General features: G+C 45.8%; 1 protein-coding gene across 1 annotated transcript in view; it reads right to left on the minus strand.

The window, feature by feature from the left end:
* The window catches only part of BARX2 (BARX homeobox 2), a 65,017-nt gene extending 43,450 nt beyond the window's left edge, over nucleotides 1-21,567 (minus strand). Inside the window, exon 1 of the mRNA XM_087828386.1 lies at nucleotides 21,100-21,567. Within this exon, the coding sequence (XP_087684512.1) occupies nucleotides 21,100-21,286 (187 nt within the window). The 5' untranslated portion in view covers nucleotides 21,287-21,567. The remainder of the gene's footprint in view (nucleotides 1-21,099) is intronic.
* Between the last annotated feature and the right edge of the window lie 1,611 nt (nucleotides 21,568-23,178).

The following is a 23,178-nucleotide window of genomic DNA, read 5'->3' on the forward strand; positions in this document are numbered from 1 at the left end:
CGCAGTCACTCTCCAGGGCTTACAGAATAAACTCTCCATGGCACCCCCGCCCCTCTAACCTCCCAGCACTTTCTCTTTAGGCTTCGCATCCTATTACTATTGACCTGCCCACGGTTCCCAGACACGTACTATGCTATCCCAAGACACTTTATCTTTGGTCATATTTTTCCCTCTTCCCCGAATGCCCCCATGAGCTCATTCCTATGGCTAATTCTTAGTCCTACTTGAAGATTCAGCTCAGGTTTTCTCAGACATAAAAGCTTTCCCAGCCTTTCCCTGCTGCCTCCTACACAGGCTGGGCTAAATTCCTTCCTTTGTGTCCCTACAGTGTCACCATGCTTACCTCTCACAGGGCTCTCCATGGAGTGTTTCACTTGACTTACGCTTGTTTCCCTTTACCACTCAGTAAGCCCTTTGATAATTCATCTTTGTAGCTGCTCCCTGGACAGGGCAAAGAGTGGGCGCTCAATGAGTGTTTTCTAAGCCGACTGAAGCATCTGTTTCTCCTCTGCCAAATGAAGGCGCTCTTCAGGTCTACGGTTCTAATCAAAGAACCAGCTCTCCAGGTTTGAGAGAAGCAACAACTGGCTTACAGTTGAACTTGTTTTCTTGGCTCTAAGAACCACTTGTCCTTTGCCCCTCCAGGCCAACCTGACAGTATTCTCAGAACAGTAATGGAATCATAAGCTAACTACACCCCAGGAGAGCCGACAGAGCTGAGGCCCTGGATGCTGCAAATGCAATACCAATGAGCTACTCTATGGGTAGACATGCGCTGATCCACGGACGGTCTTACAGAGAGTCTGTCATGATGTTTCTTGAATAGCTATTGACAAAATTGGTTATGTTTTTCTCTCTCTGAAAATATCCTTAGGGTGGAACTGAAATCCCAAGATGGTAGGTTAAGGAGGTAAAGTCTTCTGGTATGACTTTCTTTGAGCCACTGTGTTATGAAGGAACAAAACACAGGAATCCCCAGCCTTTTAAGAACAAGAAAACTCTTAGCTACATAGGTCCCTTCTCTAACAAAGCCTGTGATGGTCCTTGGCTCTCTCAAGGTTTCTTAAGTATTAGAACTGAAATCAAACTCAGCTTTTGCCAATGGTGCTGATGTGTGTTCTGTACACAGTGAACCAACACACTTCCTGACCTCCCATGCAGATTCTGATGAACTCTGCTGACAGGTGATGAGTGAAACGAAATAAAAAATACTCACACATTCCGATGGGAGCAGCAATGATGTATTTTTTTTAATTCACCTGTTGCAACTAGGATTCGAACACTTTACAGTGAGCTGTGAATGGTTAAACTCTCAATTAATTTTATTGCAGCAAACGTTTATTGAGCATCTTCTTGGAACAGGCAAACATTTGTACATACATAATCATATTTGCATTTTCATAAGCTTCCTATTTGATATTTAAGAACCTCCACATACTTCACCCATGAGCATGGTATCTCAATAGAAATGAAACAGCTTACACACGTCACTCTAGGGGCCCTTTATAAAATTAAAAGTAAACTCCATATATCAAATAAGCCTCCATTCCTGGTAAAATATAAAGCCCCACTTTCATCAAGAGATGTAGATAGGCCCTGGCCGCTTTGGCTCACTGGTTAGAGGGTCGGCCTCTGGACTGAAGGGTCCCGGGTTTGATTCCAGCCAAGAGCACATACCTCAGTTGTAGGCTCGATCAACTCCCCTGTACTCTCTCTAAAAATCAATGAAAAAATATCCTCAGGTGAGGATTAATCAATAATAAATGAATAAATAAATAAATAAATTTCTTTCCAATGGGTCACCACTCTTAAATGATGCTACAAACATTTTTTAGGGCATTTTTCAACATCCATTACTTAGGCCAGATGCTTTCATGAAAAGATGTTTAATGCAGTGAATTAGATTACTTACTTCTTTTGGTTTCTCAGCACTTTTCATCTCTGAGAGTTCTTAAAGGTCTTGCCATTATTCTGATCATCAACTTCATGCTTCATGAAGGTGGCAAGACTATATATGTCTCTATTACATGGAAGTTTAAGGAAGAAAAGAAGGAATGTTGTGTGACAGGGAGGGTCAAGCTCCACGAGCTGCGCTGGGGCCTCACTGATAATTCCACCAGCCTTTCTTCTGGGCATCGTGGGACTAAAGGTTCAAGAGCTCAGGTCTCAGGAGGTACAGTCACTGTCTACAACTGCAAGTTCAAATCCCATGTCCTGCAGCACTCAGTGTCCTCATCAAATCCCAGCATATTCTATTACTCCGATTCCTTTTTCATGTTTAAGCCGTGGTGAGGAGTTGCTATGCGCTGGTTAACAGCTGCCACCTAACTCCTCTCCGCCACCCCAATAGGTTACACTTTAGTCTTGTCGACGAACTCGAAACGGACCATTACGCCGCACAGTGCAGCACAATCGATATGAACTTAGAGACTTAAGAACAAAACAAAGCCGGCAGACAGTTCACTATAGATAAATAAGGCCTTCAGTTTAAGGATTATAACACTGGAGCAGACCATTCCAGATAACAGTCCATTAACAAAGTGTAACGAGCCCCATATTATAAATTCTTAGGCCAAAAAAGAAGCCAATGGGGAGAGGAGCTGCAACATCCGAGAGGCGCAGGTGTAGGATCAGGGTGGTCCCTAGAGAGGAAAAAGTCGACTGTGTGCAGAGAGCAGGGATGGGCTGGGAAGAGGAAAAGATACTGACTGCGGTGACAAAAGCACTAGGAAACACCAGGCAGGGACGATTCTCAACAGTTTAGTAAGTTCGAAAACCATACTGCTTTTAGCAGCTACTATATGCCACAAATATGCCCGAAGCTAGAGGCACAAAGGAGAATCAGGCAGAATCCTCGCCTGATGGAGGCTCAGGGCCCCACAGGAAAGAGAGACGGTCAAACGAAAGTTTCAAAGTACTGTCTTGACTAAGCCTGGAGGGGCCGGAGCCCAGGGGAAGGGGCAGCTGGTGTGCGACAGTGACCCGCAAGCTATAAATCTAGCAACCTTATCACTCTGGCTTCTTGCAAATGCGTCCCCTGGCTTTCTGATGTAGAAACATAAGGGAGCATGTAGGATATGCTTATTTTTTTCTTCAGTTTATTTCAGAGGTGAAACCCTTTGTCATGTAAGGGTCACCCTCTACGGCAGGCCGAGGCGCATCGGTGTTGCTGTGCCCATCTCTCAGTTGAAAAGGAGAGGCCCAGAGGAGCACAGCAACCAGCCCACAGTCACCCAGCGAGGGGCGGCGCTGGAGACGCAATCCGCAGGTGTGAGTCAAGTCCTGTTGTGTTCCTGCTAGACCTTTTGTTTTGTTTTTTTGTTAATCTTCACCCAAGGATCTTTTTTCCCATTGATTTCAGAGAGAGTAGAAGGGAGGTTGTTGGGGGAGAGAGAGAAACATCGATGTGAGAAGAGACACGTAGATTGGTTGCCTCCCACATGCACCCAGACTGGGGCCGGGGATTGAACCTGCAACCCAGGTACATGCCTTTGATGGGGAATCAAACCCACGACCCCTCAGTGTGTGAGCTGACGCTCCAACCACCAAGCCACACCGGCCAGGGCCCTACTAGGTTTTTAAAACAGATTTTAAGCTTTTAGAGATTCTCCTTCAGGGGAAGAAAGTCAAAATCCATCCCGTGGCAAATGCAGAGCTCGCCAGCTCATGAGGATTAGGGGAGTAAATTTCTTCCATGTGAACCATGGCTATTTCAGGATGGGGGCAGAGGGAGAGGGCTGGATGTGGCACTGCAAGGGTGTGCCAGGGGAACCAGGGGAGATTCCAAGAACATTAAAGGCCTCACACCCAACCCTGAATGCACGAACCCCCTGCCCACTAACCCAGTTTAATCCAAATGACCTCATTAAGATCCCTAGCAAAGCTGCTGCTTCCTTAGAGGGAAGCCCCGGGCAGCGTATGGAGAAGCTGGGAGAGACGCCTGTGCTGGTCTTTGCTGACACCACAGGGTCCTTCGTGAGCTCGTCTCCCAGGATAGCTGGTGGCAGCCCAGGTGCAAGACAATGGAAATACTGTCAATGCCAGAAACCAGGCTACGGAAAGTAAATAAATTCTCTCCAGGGTCAGCACAGCCGACAGGGTGGAGAAATGCGATTTTCAAAATCAAACTTTGAACTGTCAGGATAGTGTTTATTAATGATTTTATTTTTTAAACAATACTTCATTTCAGATGCTTTGAAGCAAAAAAAATATTATGAAAAGAAGCTGTGGTTTCTAATTCAGAAATGAAACTATAGCTTCGTGTAGCTATTTTAAAAAAGTGGTATTTGAAAGGCATGACAGTCACGGTGATCTTGGTTAAGTAATTTACTTACTCTGAACTTTGGTTTTCTTTCTAGTCAAAAAAGCAAACGCACTATAGACTGTTAGCTGCCCTACACTTCTGTGCATTTGCACAACTCTATAAATTATTTCAAAAGGTTTTTAAGGCCTATCTTTTAAAGTTGAAAAATGTTCAAAGTAAAAATTTCTTCTCTGGTCTGCAAATAAACAAGAGTGGGGCAAAGACCACCTTACCTATAAATGCAATATTTTTTTGTTTTGTTGCTTTGGATGACAAAAACTTATTTAATGTTTAATTTAGAGAAGAAAGTACTTCACATTCTAATGAAAATTATTTAGCATTGTCTAATTTGTTTATTTTATTAAAATACTTATGAAACCTTTAATGTAAAATTGGGCAGGCTTATTTTCCAGTGATTTTTACAATAAATGCCTTGATTCATTTAGAAAATAAAATATACAAATTATTGTCAATTCTGGGGAAAATTCACCAATGAAGCAGTTGAAAATAAGCCCATGCAGTTTGTGTTACAAAATAAAAACTACATTTATCTATGCAAGAATTAGATGTTATAATTTTCATTAGACTGTAAGACTCTCCTTTTCATAGAAAAATTAATTAAATGAGTCCTGATCATTGGTTTTTTAAAAAAGAAATTTGTCAAGAATGTTCAAAGCAGCAATATCTATAATAAGAACTGGAAACAACCCAAAAGTCCATCAATGAAATGGGTAAATATATTGTGGTCTATTTACATGGTGGATACTATACAACAATGAGAATTTATGTAGCCACACATAAAAGAGATGGTTCTTGGAAAAGTAATGCTATGTGAAAAAACAAGTCACAAAAAAAGACATGCAGGGTGGTAACATTTATATAAAGTTCAAAACCCAGCCAAGCTAAACAGCGTGTGAGGTAAGGATACAACCATGGTAAAACTTCAGAGAGGAGCAGGATCCGTACACAGAGCTGGGTGCTGTTACCTCTAATGGGGAAAGGAAGGCACCGTGTCAGGGAGGGGCACAGGGCAACCCCTGAAGAAACGTGCTGTGTTCATTTTAGTATTCTTCTTTATATCCTGCAGGGATTTTATAAATATTTTTATCCACTCAACATTTAATTCTTGAGTATTACTACTGAGATAAAATTTATTTAAATCATATCCACCCTGGAGCAGTACCTAAGACAGTGAAATGTGATGGACAGAATACTGAACTGTGGCTGCCATCAACTCGCTTTGCAAATTTGGACACATGCCTTCCTTCAGCTATGTAAGAACTTACTGCTCCTTAGGAAAAAAATGTCCTAATCATTCTAGGGTCGTTTGATAGCCTGGAAATCAAGAACCAAGTAAGGAAAATCTAATGAGTCTTAATTTTTAAAAATTTGAAATTTTAAAAAATACTGCTGAAGGCCTAATCTGTACTCAGCACCACATTTCAAATAATAAGACATTAGCCAGAAGTTTAAGCTCCAGATCAGGCAACTAAGTTTCCTGTGCGTGACAAGTTTGGGATTCCTCTTCTGCCCCCCCCCCCCCATTTTCTGAGTAGGTTTTTATTTTTTAAATTAGCTCTGTAGAAATCAGAGATTACCCCTTAATGTAGTTAATCTCTGTCCACCCTAGAATGTCACTTCTCTCCCTTTCCATCCCTTGCCACCCGGCAAGAGGCCTCTCTCCACTCTCTCTTTCCTCACCAACTAAACAGAAAGAACATAGTATCTCACACGATCGTTAAGTCAGTTAATTCACGTAAGGTATTCAGAAAAGTTCCTGGTACAAAGTAAGTATAAGCGCTTGCTGTTATATTTCTTTACCACTGTTATTATTGCTGTTCTACACATTTCATCTCTGATTTGAAGGAAGAAAATCACTGTAGCAGGTACCCCACATATTTCTCTTTGAACTAGAATTTGACCTATAACGTCTTCCTCTGAAGTTCATCTGCCTTCCACATATACACACTCCTCTCCAACGCCCTTTTGGTGGCGAGGGCTTAATCTAAAGGATTCTCAGCCCCGCCTGGAGAAACCCAGCAGTGGACAGGCAGTGATCACTGACTCGGGTTAACTTCCCATCTCCCACTTCCCAGGGGGTCCCATTAGCTCCAGGGCTGCCTTGGAGACGGGAAGCCTCACCTCACCCAAGTGCCTCAGTGAAAATAAGAGTTCGAGTGAGGCACCTAGAGAATCGGGCTCCGTCTTTCCTGAAAGATCTGGTGGCCCCGGGTCCGAACAGTTGAAAAGTCGAACAGGCACATGTAGACGTGCGTTTCTATAGCGGATGTACCCCAGCGATTCAGTGCTTTATCTGCTAAGCAAACCCTTCTGGGGGGGCTGTGGAAATGTAACTGTACAACTTTCATTATTATTATTACTATTATTTCAAGGGGTGGGCAACAGATTAAAGAGAAATAAGCATATAAAATGTCACTCAAACCTCAAACTGAAAAATGTCATTAATTTTGATATTCCCAAGGTCCCATAAGTTGTCATCCTCAAATTCTCTGGGAAACCCAGTGAGTGTTGGAACAGCAAAGAGAAATCCCCCAAATTCAGGTGAATCCCAAATATTTTATTGTAAATATGTTGACCCCTCTCTCAGTGCAGAGAAATCCTGGGTAATTTCTAGAAAGGTTTGGAAATTTATCTTCAGAGCTAGGAGACTGATCTCAATTTAAGAGAGTCCTTGCAAAATTCCCCACTGAAGTCTCACTCCCAGGCCTTTCACACCTCACAGGAAGACAACAGAGCCCTGTCTGTAAAGAATCAAAGGAGGTATTTTGGTGGCCAGGGATGACATCATCTGTTGTGGATCAGTAACAACCTTATTTCACAACTGAGGAACCTGCTTCCAATAGCCTAGTTCAACAGTCAGCAAGCTTTTCCTGCACATGGCCAGAGAGTAACTATTTTAGGCTCGTGGGCCATACTGCTTCTGTCGAAACTCCTCACCTCGGCTCTTGTGGCACAAAAGCCGCCACACAGGCCCCAATAAAGCCTTATGGACACTGTTTGGATTTCATGTTGTTTTCACGTCACAAAATATTCTTCTTCTTTCGATTTCTTCTCAACCACTTACAAATGTGCAAACCGTTCTTAGCTTGGGGCAGGAGAAAGAGAGGTGGGAGGCCAGATTTGGCCTCTGGCCTGGCTGTCTAGAAAACACAGTAACCTGTCAGTCCCCTGAGACCACTGGCTTCCCTCGAATTCAGTGCTTGGGTATGGTTCACCATACTTTTTATCTTTTCAAAGCACTGAATTAATGCTCCTTAGTCTGTCGCTCCGTCCCAACACACTGGGGAGGCAGGTCTGTTTCACCACCCGCAGGAACCCAGGCGTGGTGATGTCACAGGATGAGTGGGGGGGGTGGCGAGCAGAGGGGTTTTCTGATGAGATTTGCACTCAGGCCTCAGCTCCCACACTGCCTCCTGACCCCAAGCACCCGAGACTGCCGCATGGCACCCCATGAATACCATTACTGTGTTCTAATACAATAATAATGATCCTTTGTGACCCAGGATGACGAAATTCTTTACTGCATCATTAATATATATGATAATTAGGCCGGCCATTGCCCCATCAGAAGTCATTGACTGCTGTCAGTTATGAGGAACGCCCCTGGTAATGAGCACGTACTCACAGGACAAGTTCCAAAACGAAATATTCCATTCTCCATTTAAAATTTGTTTTCCCCTTGGGGACAACAAGTGCGGAACAAGCATTTAGAGAGCCATGCTTCAGTAGAGTCACTGGCCTGCTTGCCCTGACTCTTCTCTCTCCCTCTGCCAGCATTCCTTCTCCTTCGGCCTCCCACCCCCACCCACTTCCCTCCTGCAGGGACAGAAACCCGTGCTCTTTGCTTCTCCGAATTCACAGGTTTAACAGAATATTCTCAACAAGCTGCCAAAGATCCCTATCTCCAACTGAGTCCTGTTTGAACAATGGTTCTGAGGAGCTTGGGAACCAAGTCAGCCTCCCTGTCCCTGCACAAAGCAATAGGGCTCCTTGGCTGCCATGAGGACACATCCACATGTCCCACCCCACCTGCTCCCACCTGGCCCCCACCCTCCACCCACCTGGATGAGGTCACTAGGGATCGCTTACAGGACTCTTCACTGCAAATGGCTGGGCGCAGGTAACCCCCTCTTCGTTGGGGCTTCCTTCACACCATGAAGAGGCAGAACATCTCACTGAGAGCATTTTTCTCACACCACGGAGCGGATTCATCAATTAATGTATTACCTCACCAGATACTTGACTTCCTAAGACACCAGTGACTAGCTGAGAAACACAATGCCAGGGAAATACCCATGCGGGACCCTTGGCCCCGCAGCCCTTTCCTCTGAGCGGTCTCCTGCACCAGCCCCAACAGCTACTGAAAAGCTGTCAAGTGAGGGCTTCATCTACAGCCCCCTCTGAACCACGGACCCAGTAATACACTAGGACACCAGCCCCCTAACTGCCACCTTTTCCACACCCTTTTCTCTTCTTAAAGAAAAGACTGTCCCTGACTCTACGTTTCACAGAAGAAATTAAACTTGTTGAGAAGTTCTGCCGCTCTTCTAAAAAGTTCTTGAGATGCACACCTACGTGATGAAACATCTCTCCAGGGAAATAAATCGTAAGCAACTCGTGAAAAATAAAGTAAAAAAGCACGTTTTCTGATCTGTAGGTTGACCTGTTTATGCCACTCCTTTACAAACCTACGAAATTCTGAATTCACATCCTAAAACAGGAGGTGGGGGAATGAAACACACCTATTCGAGAGCACTCACAGCTCACAGGCCACCCAGGTTACAAGCGGCCTTAAAAGGCAGCTAGTGCAATGACATAACCCACAAGAATGCTCTAGAGTGAAGTGGGTTTTTTCAGGATGTTTAATTTTTCTTGAGTTCACCATTAAAGTGATCTTTCCCTGAAGGGCTGTGCTTCAAGTCAATCAAGATGTTATTATTGTAAGATAATTGTAATAGAAACTATCAATTACCGAGTTACGTGCTAGGAACCATGTTAAAAGCTTTACATACAGCATCTCAATCTACATAACTAACCCTATCAGGTAGTTATTACTATTTTCCTCTTACAGGTGAGGGAACTGAGTGTCCGAGAGATTAAATGACTTGCCTAAGGTCACACAGACAATGAAATGCAAACAAACCCAGGATCATCTGACTCAAAATCCACACACTAGGATCATTCTATTCACGGCTTCACATGTTTGAGTCATGGGGTGTAAATCTCATCTGTAAACTGTTATCTATACTAGAGTAGTTCCCAAACTTGACTTTTCATGATAATCACAGAGACAGCTTTTTAAAAATAGAGACTCCCAGAAGCACCGCAGCCCAGTTATCTATAATGTGAAAAATCGATCACTTATTCTTTTGTTTAAGTGATGCCGAACCACTTACCAGACTCCCCCCCACCCGAACTTTGTAACAAATGTTTCATAAAAAATATTCCAAGTCTTCATTGTCAAGGTGTTTGCCTGGCATTTAGGTGCCAAGCATCTTTCTCTAGTTAACAATAATACAAGAATACAGGATGGAAATTTCACCTTTGACCGCCCTAGACAAGCTTTACTGGAAGAGCCACAGTTCGTGGAAGCACTGTGACTAAAGGAGCCTTGGGAACGGCACAGTGAAGGACACTGACATCCAGAGCAGCAAGGAGTCCAGTGTCACACAGTCCAAAGCATCGTCCATCATCTCCCAACAACCTCGCTTCCTGCGGAGGCTGCACTGCGACTCAGAATTCTTCCCGAGTCACTCAGAAAGCCTCTCATCACGGGAACTGAGAGGCTCACTGCACACATTAAATGGTTCTAAACGTGTAAAAAGGAGTTAACAGGTCGCAAATAAATTCCTACGGAGCTGGCGCATTCGATGGCCTTTCCTTTACATATCGCAGGGAGCCTCCGTGGAAAGGGGCCCGAGTGTTGGATACTTTCATACAGATTCTCGGTGGGATGAACTGTATGTTGAAAGAGACAGGCCTGAGTTCCAATCTCAACCTGGCCACTGACTCACGCGACCTTGTTGATATTTCTTAACTTCCCCCAGTTTCACTTTCCTCATCTGAGAAGCAGTGATAGCTTTATTTCTTTTTACTTTTTTTTGTAAAAGATTTATTCAGGTTTTTGGATTGAATAGACTTATTTTTTAAATTTATCTTTATTGTTGAAAGTATGCCAGATGTCGCCTTTTCCCCCACTGACCCTCTCCACCCCACTCCCGCCCCTACAGTCTCCATTTAGCTTAATGCAGACAAGCGCCTGGTGCCTGGCACACAGTTGCCATTTGTAATTACTGTCATTTCTATTTTTCAGTTCCCTAAAAAGTGCAACAGACTCTCTTTATGCAGCTAACTGTTTTAACTGCCAAGGCTCAATGTCCCAGTTAAAAGAAAAAAAAAATTCAACACTCCAGTAGGATGCTCCCTTACTCTGTGCTCTCAACTGAGGGTTGGAAACACGCTTCCAAAATGCACAGCTGTCTAACGTGCTAAGAGCAGTAATGAGTTACCGTGATATCCAGGGATAACAGAATTAACAGCAGCCTCCCAAAGAATCTCCTCCGGGGTGATTTACCAACTATTTCAATAAAAGTTTCAGTCGTGAAAAGAAAAAGGGCTTGGCTTGGAACCTTATTAAAATATAATTCTCTCTCCCTCAGTGAAACGTGCTACAGCTACCGTAAGTATCCTAAATCTTCTACCGTAAGTATCCTAAATCTTCTCCTGTCTGTTTCCAGGTGGTTCTGAAGAGAAGCTCCCCGGTGGCTCTGTGGGGCTTTGCCAGGGACCAGACCTTGCTGGGTGGCAGGAGCGGCCTTTCTGCATGCGACCTTGCTCGTGCAGCCGCTGGAGGCTCTTGCCGTCTTTCTTGGTAAGGTTTCCTCCGCTCCCAGCCCCGGCCTCGCCGGCTTCTGGCTGCATGAGGAGTAAGGCCTCACTGCGGGATCCGGGAGGCTGGTGACACAGGCGAGCTTCCGTCCGCTGGCCTGAGCCCAGCCACCGTGCCCGGCGTGCTGGAGACTTGCTCCTGCCTCCTGGGAATGCCTGTTCTCTGGCAACCAGTCTGATAGATCCACCATCCCTTTGCTCAGGTCCAATTTGGCCCCAGTCCCCTGGATGTGGTCATTCACTCCTGCTGACCCGGGGGCCCTGCCAAGCGCCAAAGCACAGCGCACTGGCTATAAAAGGTCTGCCGAGCCCTCCAGGGCTTTGGTTTAGGACTTTCTTCTCTGCCCATGTGGGTATTTAGGCAGAGAGGGCCAGTCTGGGAGCGGAAACCCTTTGGCCAACTCTTGACTGTACAACGGTTTCATCCACACTAAGGAGTATTTTCCGTCTGAAGGGGCACAGGAAGGCAGAGCTCCTACAGGGCCACAATTTTATCAAAATGTCTCAAAGTAACATTTCTAAACTGGCCCTATGTATTTGCAGAGAAGAGAAAAATTGTCTTGGCTGAACGAACATCTGCCACCCCAGTTGTCACTGAAATGTGGTCTAGGTTACCTTCTCCAAACCACAGGACGACCATTAATTACCCAAACAGGCAGCTCTCTGTGTGATTACCACGGTGACGGTTCCCATCCCTTCCCAACAATCCCTGGTACCACACATCAAACAAGTTTTAAAATCCAATCATGGTTACAAAATATAAAGAGAACTCAGCCAGCTTGTCTACCCATGTCAACCGCATTTTTAAATCTTTGGTATTAACAGCTGTCCCTGGACGGTTTTTTTAAAGTTGAATTGTCAATAGCAATGGACCATTCTCAAAAGCCAAGGACGGCATATCATACCAGCAAATACTTATAAAAGCAAGATGCAATCAATGGCAATTTATTGTAGTTTTAAACATCATTAAGAAGTGTGTGGGGGGCCTAATGATCTTGCTTGCATGATTATTTATGTATATTTGGAAAAAACTCACACACTTCCCAGCATCTCCTTCTAGCCCTAGTGCCCCACTCAGAAATCATTTATTCATATGCCAAAACAATACTGGGGGCACAGCAGTTATCTCGATGATAAATAATGTCCCCACCCAGCCAGAGGAGGCAAGTAAGAGCCGAACACCAATCTTAGAAGCCACAGCGGCTGTGTTAGTGGGGCTGTGTATGCGTGCCAAACTATAAAGTTCTCTTATTTCCTCTCTGTGAGACTCAAAAGCTTCTGTTTCAGGGTAGAAAAGCTATTAAGAAAGCCATCAAAAGTTCCACAAGATCAAGGGCTTCATGGCTATGGGGGTCTCCCATACTATCATTTTTCAATGTTTATATTATAGAAAATTTCAAACATACAGAAAAGCACAACAAATAATGTAGAACATCTGTGTACCCATGACCAAGCTTTGCCAAATCTTAATGCTTGGCCATATTTACATTAGGCCCTTTCGTTAATAAATAATTACCCAGGAAAATAAAAATCTGTGGGTAGCCCCCTCCAATCCCAGGCCCTTGCCCCCCTAAACAACATATAGGACTAGTTCGAAGGTTTTCAAGCTTTATAAATACGGTGCCAGGCTGTAAGTGTCCATCTACAACTTGTTTTTTTCTCAGCATTGAATTTCTAAAATTTATTAACACAAGTAGATCTGGTTTGTTCATTTTCATCACTGCATGAGAAATAGAGCACATATGATTTATCTTTTTTCCTTCTGAAAAGCAGTTAGATTGTTTTAGATTTTTCATATCATACACAACATAGAAATGAGAGTTCTTATACACCCCTCTTTTGCATACAGACAATGATTTCTCAAGGCAGAAGGAAGTGCTGAGCTGCAGGATATATGTGCATCTGTCGTTTTACTGGGTGTTGCCACAACCATCTCGAAAGTAATTGTACCAAATACTACTCCCACCATCGGTGTATGAGAATGTCTATTGCTCCACATTCTTGTGATTCACTGATATTGTCAGATTCTTTCATTTTTGCCTATCTGATGGGTATGAAATGATTTCTCATTTTAACTTGTGTTTTCCTGATTGCCAGTGAGGCAGAACTTCCTTTCACGCTTACTGGCTGTCTGGATCTTCATTTCTATGACTTGCCCACTTCTGTGTTTGCCTTTTTTCTTATTGCTTGTAAGAGATCTTTACATATGCTGTGACTTTGAGAATGTTGCTTAACGTTTCAGCTTCCCATCAGTAAGGCGGAGGTAATAATATCCATCTCTTAGGGGTGATGTGAAGCTTATCATAAAACACTCAGTCCAGTACCTATTACATGTTAGACACTGGTAAGACAATACCAGCCACTATTTCTATTATAGTTATGCATATGAACAAGGTTCAGAATATAAACTATTTCTAGCATTTCTCCCAGATTTGTAGCTCCCTTTGGAATAAGTGCTGCAGGACTTGGGAGGAACAGTCTCAGCAACTCTTCTGGTCCAGACTATTTCCCATGATACAGAGACGTAACGTCAATACCTGCTTGTTTGTAAGTTACTATTAAGAAAGCGTGGAGTCAGTTCGCCTAGATATTGTTTAACCTAAACACAGAAGTTACACTTCCTTCGATCCACACGTGGAACGACCGTGAGCCTGAATCCACTAAGGGAGACAAAAACTCTGGGCAGAGGGTGATGGGCTGTGGAAGCTGGTGGGTAAATCAGTGTTAGGGACCTGTCAGGTATCCCCAAGATGGAAACACAGCCATGACTTCATGGGATTCTGCCAGGCCCAAGGCCAGTCCGTTTCCCCCCATGCCACACGTGCTCCTTGGATAACAAAAGCCAAAGGACAATCATCATGTCACTTACCACATACATGAGTTTTTTTGTAATAACAACCAAAAGCACACTGACATCACCCAAGTGGCACCCAATCCCATTCAGTGCACACTGTGAAAATACTTATCTGCCCCTAATATGCAGAAGAACATGTTCCCGAGGACGTGCTGGCCAGAGAGAGATGCAATAAAAGGAACCGCGGCAGCTTGAACTCTTAACATACTTAGTTTGGTGCCGGGATCCTCCCAGCTTGGCTCCTATTTGGGGGCAACCTGACCTTTCTTTGGAGAAAGGCTGTGTTCATTCATCCTTACGAACTTTGCCAGTGGAGTCAGAACGCATATATAGCTGTCCTCCAGGCCTATCAAGTAGTCCTGACATCAGCTTCAACTGGCGACTGGCAGGGTCCCTTTTCAGATGTACTTGTACATCACCTAACATTCAGAATTATCTCTCTCCGGATTCAGTTTCAGCTGGCACTGAAGAGAGCAGAGACTTTCCTTAGCGACTAAAGAAAGAGGGCCTCTGTCCGCCTGTCTTCCTCAGAGCAATCATGTGTACGAGTCAACTCGAATATAATTAGACCATCTTCTGATATCTATCTAGGTGCACTGCTTTGTTCCTTAAATGCGTGCCAAGTTTCCACCTTCAAGAAGTTAAACTGCCATATAAAAATGCCCGGGCTATGATGAGTAATTAGACACTGTCATGGAAAATTAACTGTGTTTTTATTTAGAGCGTTCGTTTTAACAAGACATTTCTTTCTCTGTTATTCAGCTGCAATAAAAATAAATTAAATCTTGAGGGTTTGCAAAAGTTTTCCTGTTAAAAATTAAAAAACAAACAAACAAACAAAACAAAACCGAGTATTTAGTTTGCTAATACCACCAAGTTTGTACAAGGCCCCGATCTGAACCCCGTTAGTGGTAAATTCTAGTGCCATTCTATCCTGTCCCCCACGCTGTGGAGGTAGCGATAACCATTCCAACCTCAGGAGCAGCTAAAACAGAGGCAGATACTGGCCAGGGGGACAGAGAGGCTCCTGCATATGTGATGTCTTTCCTGGAGTATTCTTAACCCTTCCCTTCCTTTCTCCTTCCAAGAGAAAGGTGCCCCTTGCAGCGGAGTGAGTTGTGAGGGTCCATCTCCCCACACAAAAAACACCACGTCCACAGTCCACGGGCGTGGGACATAGCGACCCCCCAAAGAGAACGCTAAGTGAGGCTCCAGTCTACGCATCTCAAACCCCGGCAGCCCTCTAATTGTATGCCAGCTAAGAGTTCGTCCACGGACTTAGCTATAGGACCCGAATTAGTTTCACTCGGGCAGGACAAGTGGCAAGCGGTAGGGGTCGGGCCTGCAACACCCGCAGAAGTTTACAGGCTTAATACGAATGAGGGAGCCTCAGATCCGGTGGCCGACATGGCTTTCAGCTCTGCTCCCCTTCCTGCCTGACCTCGAAACAATGTGCCAATGACACCTAAACACGCTCAGGGGTTAACATTTCTTCCGCCCTCCACACTGAAGGCCACATCCCGGGCAGGACCCAGGCTCTGGGTGTCCTCCCTTGAGGGCCCCCAGCATGTGTCCAAGTGGAATCAGCTTTAGCCATTTACAGCCCACACACTGACAGAAGGACTCCAGAAGCCACCTTTGTTTTATCCCTGCAGCCACTCTGAAGGACACTGCCCCCCACCAAGGCTGCATCGAGGAGCTTCAAGAGTTTCAAAATAAACCACTCTTTTTCCCCTCTTCCTTCCTTTTTTATTTTTTTGGTCTTAATCTCTCTTTACAATTTAAACAGCCTTTTACAATCCCTACGGCTTTTCATATAGATTCCTGGGATATATTAAACCTAATGATCTGTTCACTTAGATTCCGACAAACACACTAACTAGCATATCTGTAGGAAAATGGCTCCATAAAGAGTTACTATAGACACAGTTTCATTTGAGTTGTAGTTGACGAGGTTAATGTGACAGTTTTGCTGGTGATAACGCCCTTTAGGTGGAGTTCAAAGAGAAAATTCCATATGGTAAGCAAAAGTATTAAAGTGTCATAATGTTCCCCTAGCCCAGTTCTAAACTGCCCATCACGAACTCGAGAACAACCAAGGGCTTGGCAGTGGTTCTACAAGTAGTCAAGAGAAATTTCCAAACTATCCCAAGTGTTAGTCAAGATTTAGAATAAACTTGAACATACTGGCTCATAACAGAGCCATCAGCGAGCAAGTATAAATATCTGTTGAATTAAATTATTTCATTCAATGAAACTGAAGATTACAGGCCTTTGGAGAAGTATTTTAACTTGTGAACTAAATTTCTAATCACTTTCCCATTTGCTAATTAGAAAAATCACAACTAGAGAAGAAACTGCTCATGAACTATTCACTAGTTAAAACTGAATTCTTAAAGAAGCCCTCAGCATCTCTGGTCAACAAAGGAGTTGTAAAACTTAAGAAATAATAAAGCAACAGCTGAGGATCTCGAAAGAACTCAGCCCCAAATATAGTCTGACCCTGATGAGTCCTGATCCGGTGAATCCCTTGATTTATTTACCCTTACAATGGGAACAGGAGAAGCAGTTATGAGTAATTGCTAATAAAAGCTTATTTGCCTCTGGCAGAAATGCAAATGCTTGTTCATAATGATCATTTTCCCAAACCCCCGTTTACGTTTCTCCATTAACATTCCAGAGCCTGACTCCCAGTTCCCAAGATCCTACAGGTTAGGTTTCCAACTAAAAGACAGAGCTGAGTGTGGGGAGCCACTGCAGCCAACTCCATGAAGCAGTAGCTGGCTCCCTACGTCCCCAAGAAGTCATTACACACGTCCACACCTCATTTCCTTTTTCACTGTGATGACACCCAATCTTTGTGATAAATGAACCCAAGGACACCACCCCAAAGAACTTGTTTCTCTTGGACCCACCGAAGGATAAAATGTTCTCAATGCCACCTCCTGAGATAAACACCCTTCCCCAAATGCCCCTTTTAAGTGGCTGGTTTCTGTGCCTTGGGTGCGACTGCACGAGCTTACCCCGGTGTGTAACCACGTTGGAAGGTCTTCCTGACTTCCTGACCCCAACCAGAAGGACAGCAGGGGGCTGTGCGCGCTGAGACTGTTTACGCACTGATGTGACCCGAGCACTTTGCAAAAAAGTATCTTCTTCTTGGGGAAACTGGTCTATGATCCCTTCCAGTTCTACAGCTCCAGTCGCTAGACAATAAGATTGGCCAGTGAAGGTCACAGAGAGACTCAACAGAACCATTCTGCCAGAGAACGGGAAAGGAATTAGACTATGGTTTCAATTTTTATTTTTTAAAATCCCCACCCAAGGATATGTTCAACGATTTGAGAGCGAGAAAAAGGGGGAGAGAGAGAGAAACATCAGTGTGAGAGAGAAACATCGACTGGCTGCCTCCCTTAGGCACCCCGACCAGGGGTCGAACCCACAACCCCCAGGTACGTGTCCTGAGCAGGAATCGAATCCGCAACCTTCTGGTGTACGAGACGATGCTCCAACCAACTGGGCCACCCAGCCAGGGCTAGGCTACGGTTTTCATGGAGTAATTAAAAGTCATGTACCGGTCATGGGTTGTAAAATGTCCACACATCTGTATTCACCTCCTCCCAAATGTGTGTGCGTATGCCTAGGGTAAATCTAGGTTATAGTGTAAATAATTATAATAAATTATAAGTAGGTTGGTTTCTCAGTATCCTCATAGGAAAACTCAGGGTAAATTGTCACATCCTTGTTTTGTGAAGCGAGTTATTAATTTTTTCCCAACACTCCTCAAATTCAGAAACTCTGTTTATAAAGATCAAACTGAAAGAGAGAGCTTTCCAAAGCAGTCTATGCGGTCCTGGGAAGCCAGGTTTCTTCAAGGGACCCTTCCACCAAGAAACAGCAATCACACCAGAAAAATCAGCAATGTGCTCGAGAGTTAGCCGGTATTTCTGATACCTAGTAAGCTGCACCTCACTTTCGGCCCTCAGTCCCTGTCAGTGTTCTGATGTTTATGCGTGATCGCTCCTGATTTCCAAATGACCATATATTTCCATTCTGAATGAGGATTACTGTTATCAAATGCAAAAAGAAGACCAACCTGTTACATACTAAATTAATTCTAAACATATTCCACATCTCAACAATGGTCTGATTAACAAACCTGTTTTCAAATGGAGGCTTTCTTTGCAGTTCTTTAAATTTAATAATAAATGTTCCTTTAGTTTGGCTTAGAAGAAAAGGATTCCCCTTCTAATGATTATAATGCAATTTAGGAGATCTATTACCATGTACAAACAACTTCCTAAGACTAAGATCACATCATTTATAACAAGAAAGGACATGTTAAAATAAAGAATAATTTTTTTGAAAGATGAGTAGTAGCCCATTAAGGTTAGTGTCTAATAATAAATCACTGTCAGGCGATTATCTGCCCGATGTGAAATGTTTCCATTTCTCAGTTTACCTGAACTCATGCTCTTCTGCCTGAGGAGATTCGGTATCATAAACTTGACATTTTAATTACTAAATCTAAACAGCACCGCCTGCTTAACTATGTAGAGGCATTTTAAATGCTACAGCTTTCTTTCCACCCCAATTTTAGGTACTTACTGTGCAGGGTGGTAACTTTTTATCTTAGTTTTCATTGTTTGATCTGACAAAGTTCACTTCTGTTAGTTATTTAAAGCTTAAAACCAAGCCAAAGGATGAGAAAGTTCAGTAACTTTAATTCCAAATTATGCCTTTCACTCGATCTGAACTTTTTGTGCACTGTCTCTACCAAAAGTGCTAGTTATCTCTATACAGAAAAAAATATATATATAGTTTCATTATGGATGATGGATGCCAAGAACTTATTGCTGTTTTTTAATTAATAAAAAAGGGTTATGTTCATCCAAGCTAAGATTTTGACCCTGAACATAACTGCTAAAAGAAACAAAATGCTTTGAAAGTAGGGTATTTGCAAAACCTTTGCAAAGTCACTAATGGGATTCCCATGATCTAATACGTGTAAGGCTTTAACTGTAATCGTAAACCCACTGAAAGCTTTGGATCTGAAAGTATGGACTATTGTAGCCAGTTTTTATGGGTTTAATTCCACTGGCAAATCCCAGTTTTTGTATTTAAAATCTCAACTACAGCAAAATCACAACACGTTTGCAAAAGAACAAAGAAAAGAAAGTAAGCGCTGGCTGGAATGATAAGGCAAGGAAACACTACCAACAACGACCCTGTCCCACAAACCACCCATGAGCGTCAGAAGCTCGAAACTGAGCAAAACTTTTAGTTCATGATATATGTGCAGTGCATTTTGAACACTCACAAAGCATCCCACGAATCATTTTATTTTCTTCTGATTTATTTCCCACACAAGGTTTAATAAAACACAGAACTTAGCCTCTCCTGATAACTGGATCACTGTTTTCTGAGGCTATTTATTATTTCTTTTCCTGACTGTTAAAGGTCAGGGAAAGCTGCCTTCAAATCAGTGCATGGCATGAAGTCATTAAAAAACTGCCAACACTATGCCCTACCTGGGTGTTTAGAAGTTATTCTGTTTCGTCCTAGGAACCTCCAGGGATGCCATCTTAGCAGGGTGCATTGAGATTTGTGATTAAAACAGATCCTCTCTTTTGCCTCAAAGGCGCTGAGTTATTGTAGCAAATCATTACTTACGCAAAAATACGATTCAGCCGACCTCCCCTATCCAATATCTATGTAGGGTTTACACACACAGCAGGCACACAAATGTAAAAATATCATTATCAAGGATATCTCTACCTTGTTTCTAAAATTTCTTATTTGCGTTTTGTTTTGCCTATTTCTTGATTTTTAAAATTCTGTATTGTAAGCTTTATTATGGGCCATTAGGCCTAATTCCACCTTCCAGATAAAATTTATTTTTCAAAGGTATAACTGAAAATAATATTCATTTTATAACCAAATGCATGTAGGAACAACTTGGTTTTAAAAGAACCTTACCGTATGCATTTATACATATTTACTGATTGTCCTACAGGGACTATCAGTGGAATCCGCAGAAAATAAAGTACTAGAAGCAGTGTGCACCAGCAGGTCTTGGCCTGACTGTTCCAAAAATGTCTTTCAAAAACACTGCTAGCTCTTCATTTTACTCTTTCAATGGAAGTATAATTAAATTAATTTATTCCGTGCCATCCATGCAACAAACATACCCTCAAAGGTTCTTCTGGTTTGGAAATACCAAATTTATACCTTGAGTTGAAAGCACAGTCAATAACATTTTTGACCAAAAAAAATTGCTTCAACTTGTTTTGTTTTGTTTTGCAATACCTACGTTTCGGATAGTCTTAATCGTCTCTTACTGCACTCAAAGTTTTAAAATAAATACCTTTGGATTTATTTTCTACAAGAAGCTACCATTTTCCAGTATATTTATTAAGTGCTCTTTATCACTATTGGTCTTAGCTCTCGTAGAGAAAGGAACCCGGACTCGAGGAATGCTTTTATTGTTCTCATTGCTGGGTTTTAGTTTAGTTTATAGTTTAGTGGGCACTGAAAACTAACTCCTTAGTTTACGGACACAATGCGACATATTCCGGAATTATTTCCCCCAAAGGGAGATCCTTTTAAAAGTTCAGGGGATACAGGGTTTTGTTGAGAGCCCCGGGATACCCATTTGCATAGAAATTCCCAGTGAAGACAGAAGAGTGGCGTTAACTCAAGGGGAGTTAGGCGCTGAACCAGGTCCAGGGTTCGAACCCTCTCACAGAACCAGGCGGCGCGGGAAGGAGGAGGCGTCCGCGGGCTCCGGGGCGCGCTCCCGGGGCGCGCTGCCTTCGCCTCATTTCCAACCCAGGGCTCGACCCCTTGCCAAGCGCTTCTCGGGCTGCAGACGCCTTCGCAAGGCCCGCGGCTGCCGAGTCCAGTCCCCGGCCAGGGCGCGGCGGAGGGCTCCGCGGGCCCTTCCTCTGGCCCGGGCGGGGGGACAGCGGCCGTCGGGCCCCGACGCCGGCGCGCGCCTTGGCGCGCCCCACCCGGCCCCCGCGCCGCGTCTTACCCGTACAGGAGTGCAGGGGCTTGGGTCGCACGACCAGCGACGGGCACACGGAGTAGAGGGAAAGTTTCTCAAAGTAGTCGCAGGTCTCCTTGGAGAGGATCTCGTCGATCATGAAAGTCTTGTAGCGCCGCCTGGCTGCTTTGAGCTGGCCGGGCGAGCTCAGCCTCAGCTCCGCGTGGCAGTGCATGGTGAGCCGGGGCCGCGGCCGCTGGCGCACCGGCGGGGTCTGTGCCGGGCGCCTCGGCAGCCGGGAGGCGGCGGGGCCCTGGAGGGGCGCGGAGGGGAGCGGGCACCGGGCGCGCCGGCCGCGCGTCTAGACCCACCCGCAGATCAGCATCTTCGCCGCGCCTTTTTGGGACGCCGCAACTGTCAATCAGCGCGCGCGCTTCCTGCAGGGCCGGGTGCGGAGTCACGCCGAGGGGCGTCGGCGGCCAGCCCGCCTGTGCCAATTCGGCGGGAGCCTGCGCGCCGCGTGCCCGCCGCTCTCCTCGCCTCCGCCCTCCCGGCCGCGTCTCACGCTCGTCTGCCCGTCTCTCTATTTTAAGACACTCGCTTCAGCTCTGCTCCCCGCCCCTCGCCTGGAACTTGCTCCAGGTGTGTGTGGGTCGGGTGTGCGCGCTCCGGTGCGCGCGCGGTGCGGGGAGCGCGCCCGGCCCTGCCCCGCCCGCGGGCCTGGTCTACGCGGGCCGCGGCCCCGGACCGTCCCCGCGCGCCTCCTTCGCGCGCATCTCGCCACCCTCCGGGCCTCGCTCCTGCCGCCCGCAACCCAGCGGACAGGCACGTATAAGCCCCTTACTAGAAAGAAGGCGAGGCCTCGCCCAGGCTCCGGAGCCGGCACCCCCGGGGGCCACTGTGCCTTTCTCCTTCCGCGCGTGGACCCCCGCCGGTCCTCTCCCGAGGACTGAGGCAACCCCTGGGGTTCCCTACCCGCGCCGAGCGCGGGGCGTTTGCGCCGATCGCAAACGTGACTGCCCCGCAGAGATCCCAAACCATGGACGACCCTGGCCCTGTCCGTTGTCCTAGTAATAAAATGTAGAAATAAGAGAGTGACCAACAAAAGCCTGTGTTTCTTTTTATTTTTAAACTATGTTCATAAACTTTTCCGCCGCCGGGCCCCGCGTCCCCTTCGCAGGCAGCGCGTTCGCGGCATCTCCGACGCGCCAGGCGAAGCGACTTTCGTCCCTCATCCGTCGCCATGCGCAGGGTTCCGGGCGCCGGGAGACACGTGCTTATTCAGCCGTTGGTCGTCTTCCTCCTGCGCGCCTACCACCCTGTGCCTTCCAAACCGCACCTGTAGGAACCTTTGCTTTCAGTTGTAACCGTTGGGCCAGGGGACCCCCGCCCGGCCCGCGTCCTGTCACCGCCCCGGGGCTCCGGGTTCCCACGATTTGTCTCCGAATGGACGTGCGCGGGGCCCCGGATAGCCTGCGGGTAGCCTTCTCGGGAAGACCGAGCTTGGGGGCTGGTGACATTTCCTGACTCGGAGCCTAGAAGCGTCCCGGGTCGGGTCGTGGGGGCTCTGCCCCGAGCCGCGTGCCCAGGAGCGAGTCGCCGCAGGAGCAAGGCGACCCTGCCGCGCGGCCGGTGGTGGGACTCAGAGGGAAGGGACGCAGATGGAGACTAACCGTTAAGCGCTTGGAGAAACAGGCAGTCATAAACGGGACCAGAGCGGAGCGACAGACACGGCGCCTTGAAGGAACTTCGTCCCCAAGTGCCCGCGTGTGCCCTTCCGTCCCCTCCTCTCCATTTACACCCGTTGCCCTCTTTCCCCCTAATTCAGGTGTCCCGAGGGCGGCGCGCGTCCCGCAGCGAGACCCGGAGGTCCCCGCGCTGGGCCCGGGTGCGCCCCGGCTCTGGTGCTGTCCCCGCGGAGGGCGCGCTCTCCCGCGCGGGGCGGAGGACCGCACCCGGATCAGCGCAGCCTCGCGGCCTGGCGACAAGACCGAGGGGTCCCCGGGGCGCTGCGCTCCGGCCCAGGACAGTCTTGGGTGGGGAGTTATATCTGACCCTTGCAAAATGCGGGGCTTTCTGCAGCCGCTGAGAAACGAGCGTTTGGCAGAATTTGATCGCGGCGGGCGC

Source organism: Miniopterus natalensis, chromosome 20 (assembly GCF_054644295.1).
Source record: "Miniopterus natalensis isolate mMinNat1 chromosome 20, mMinNat1.hap1, whole genome shotgun sequence".
In the NCBI taxonomy this organism is placed as follows: Eukaryota; Metazoa; Chordata; class Mammalia; order Chiroptera; family Miniopteridae; genus Miniopterus; species Miniopterus natalensis.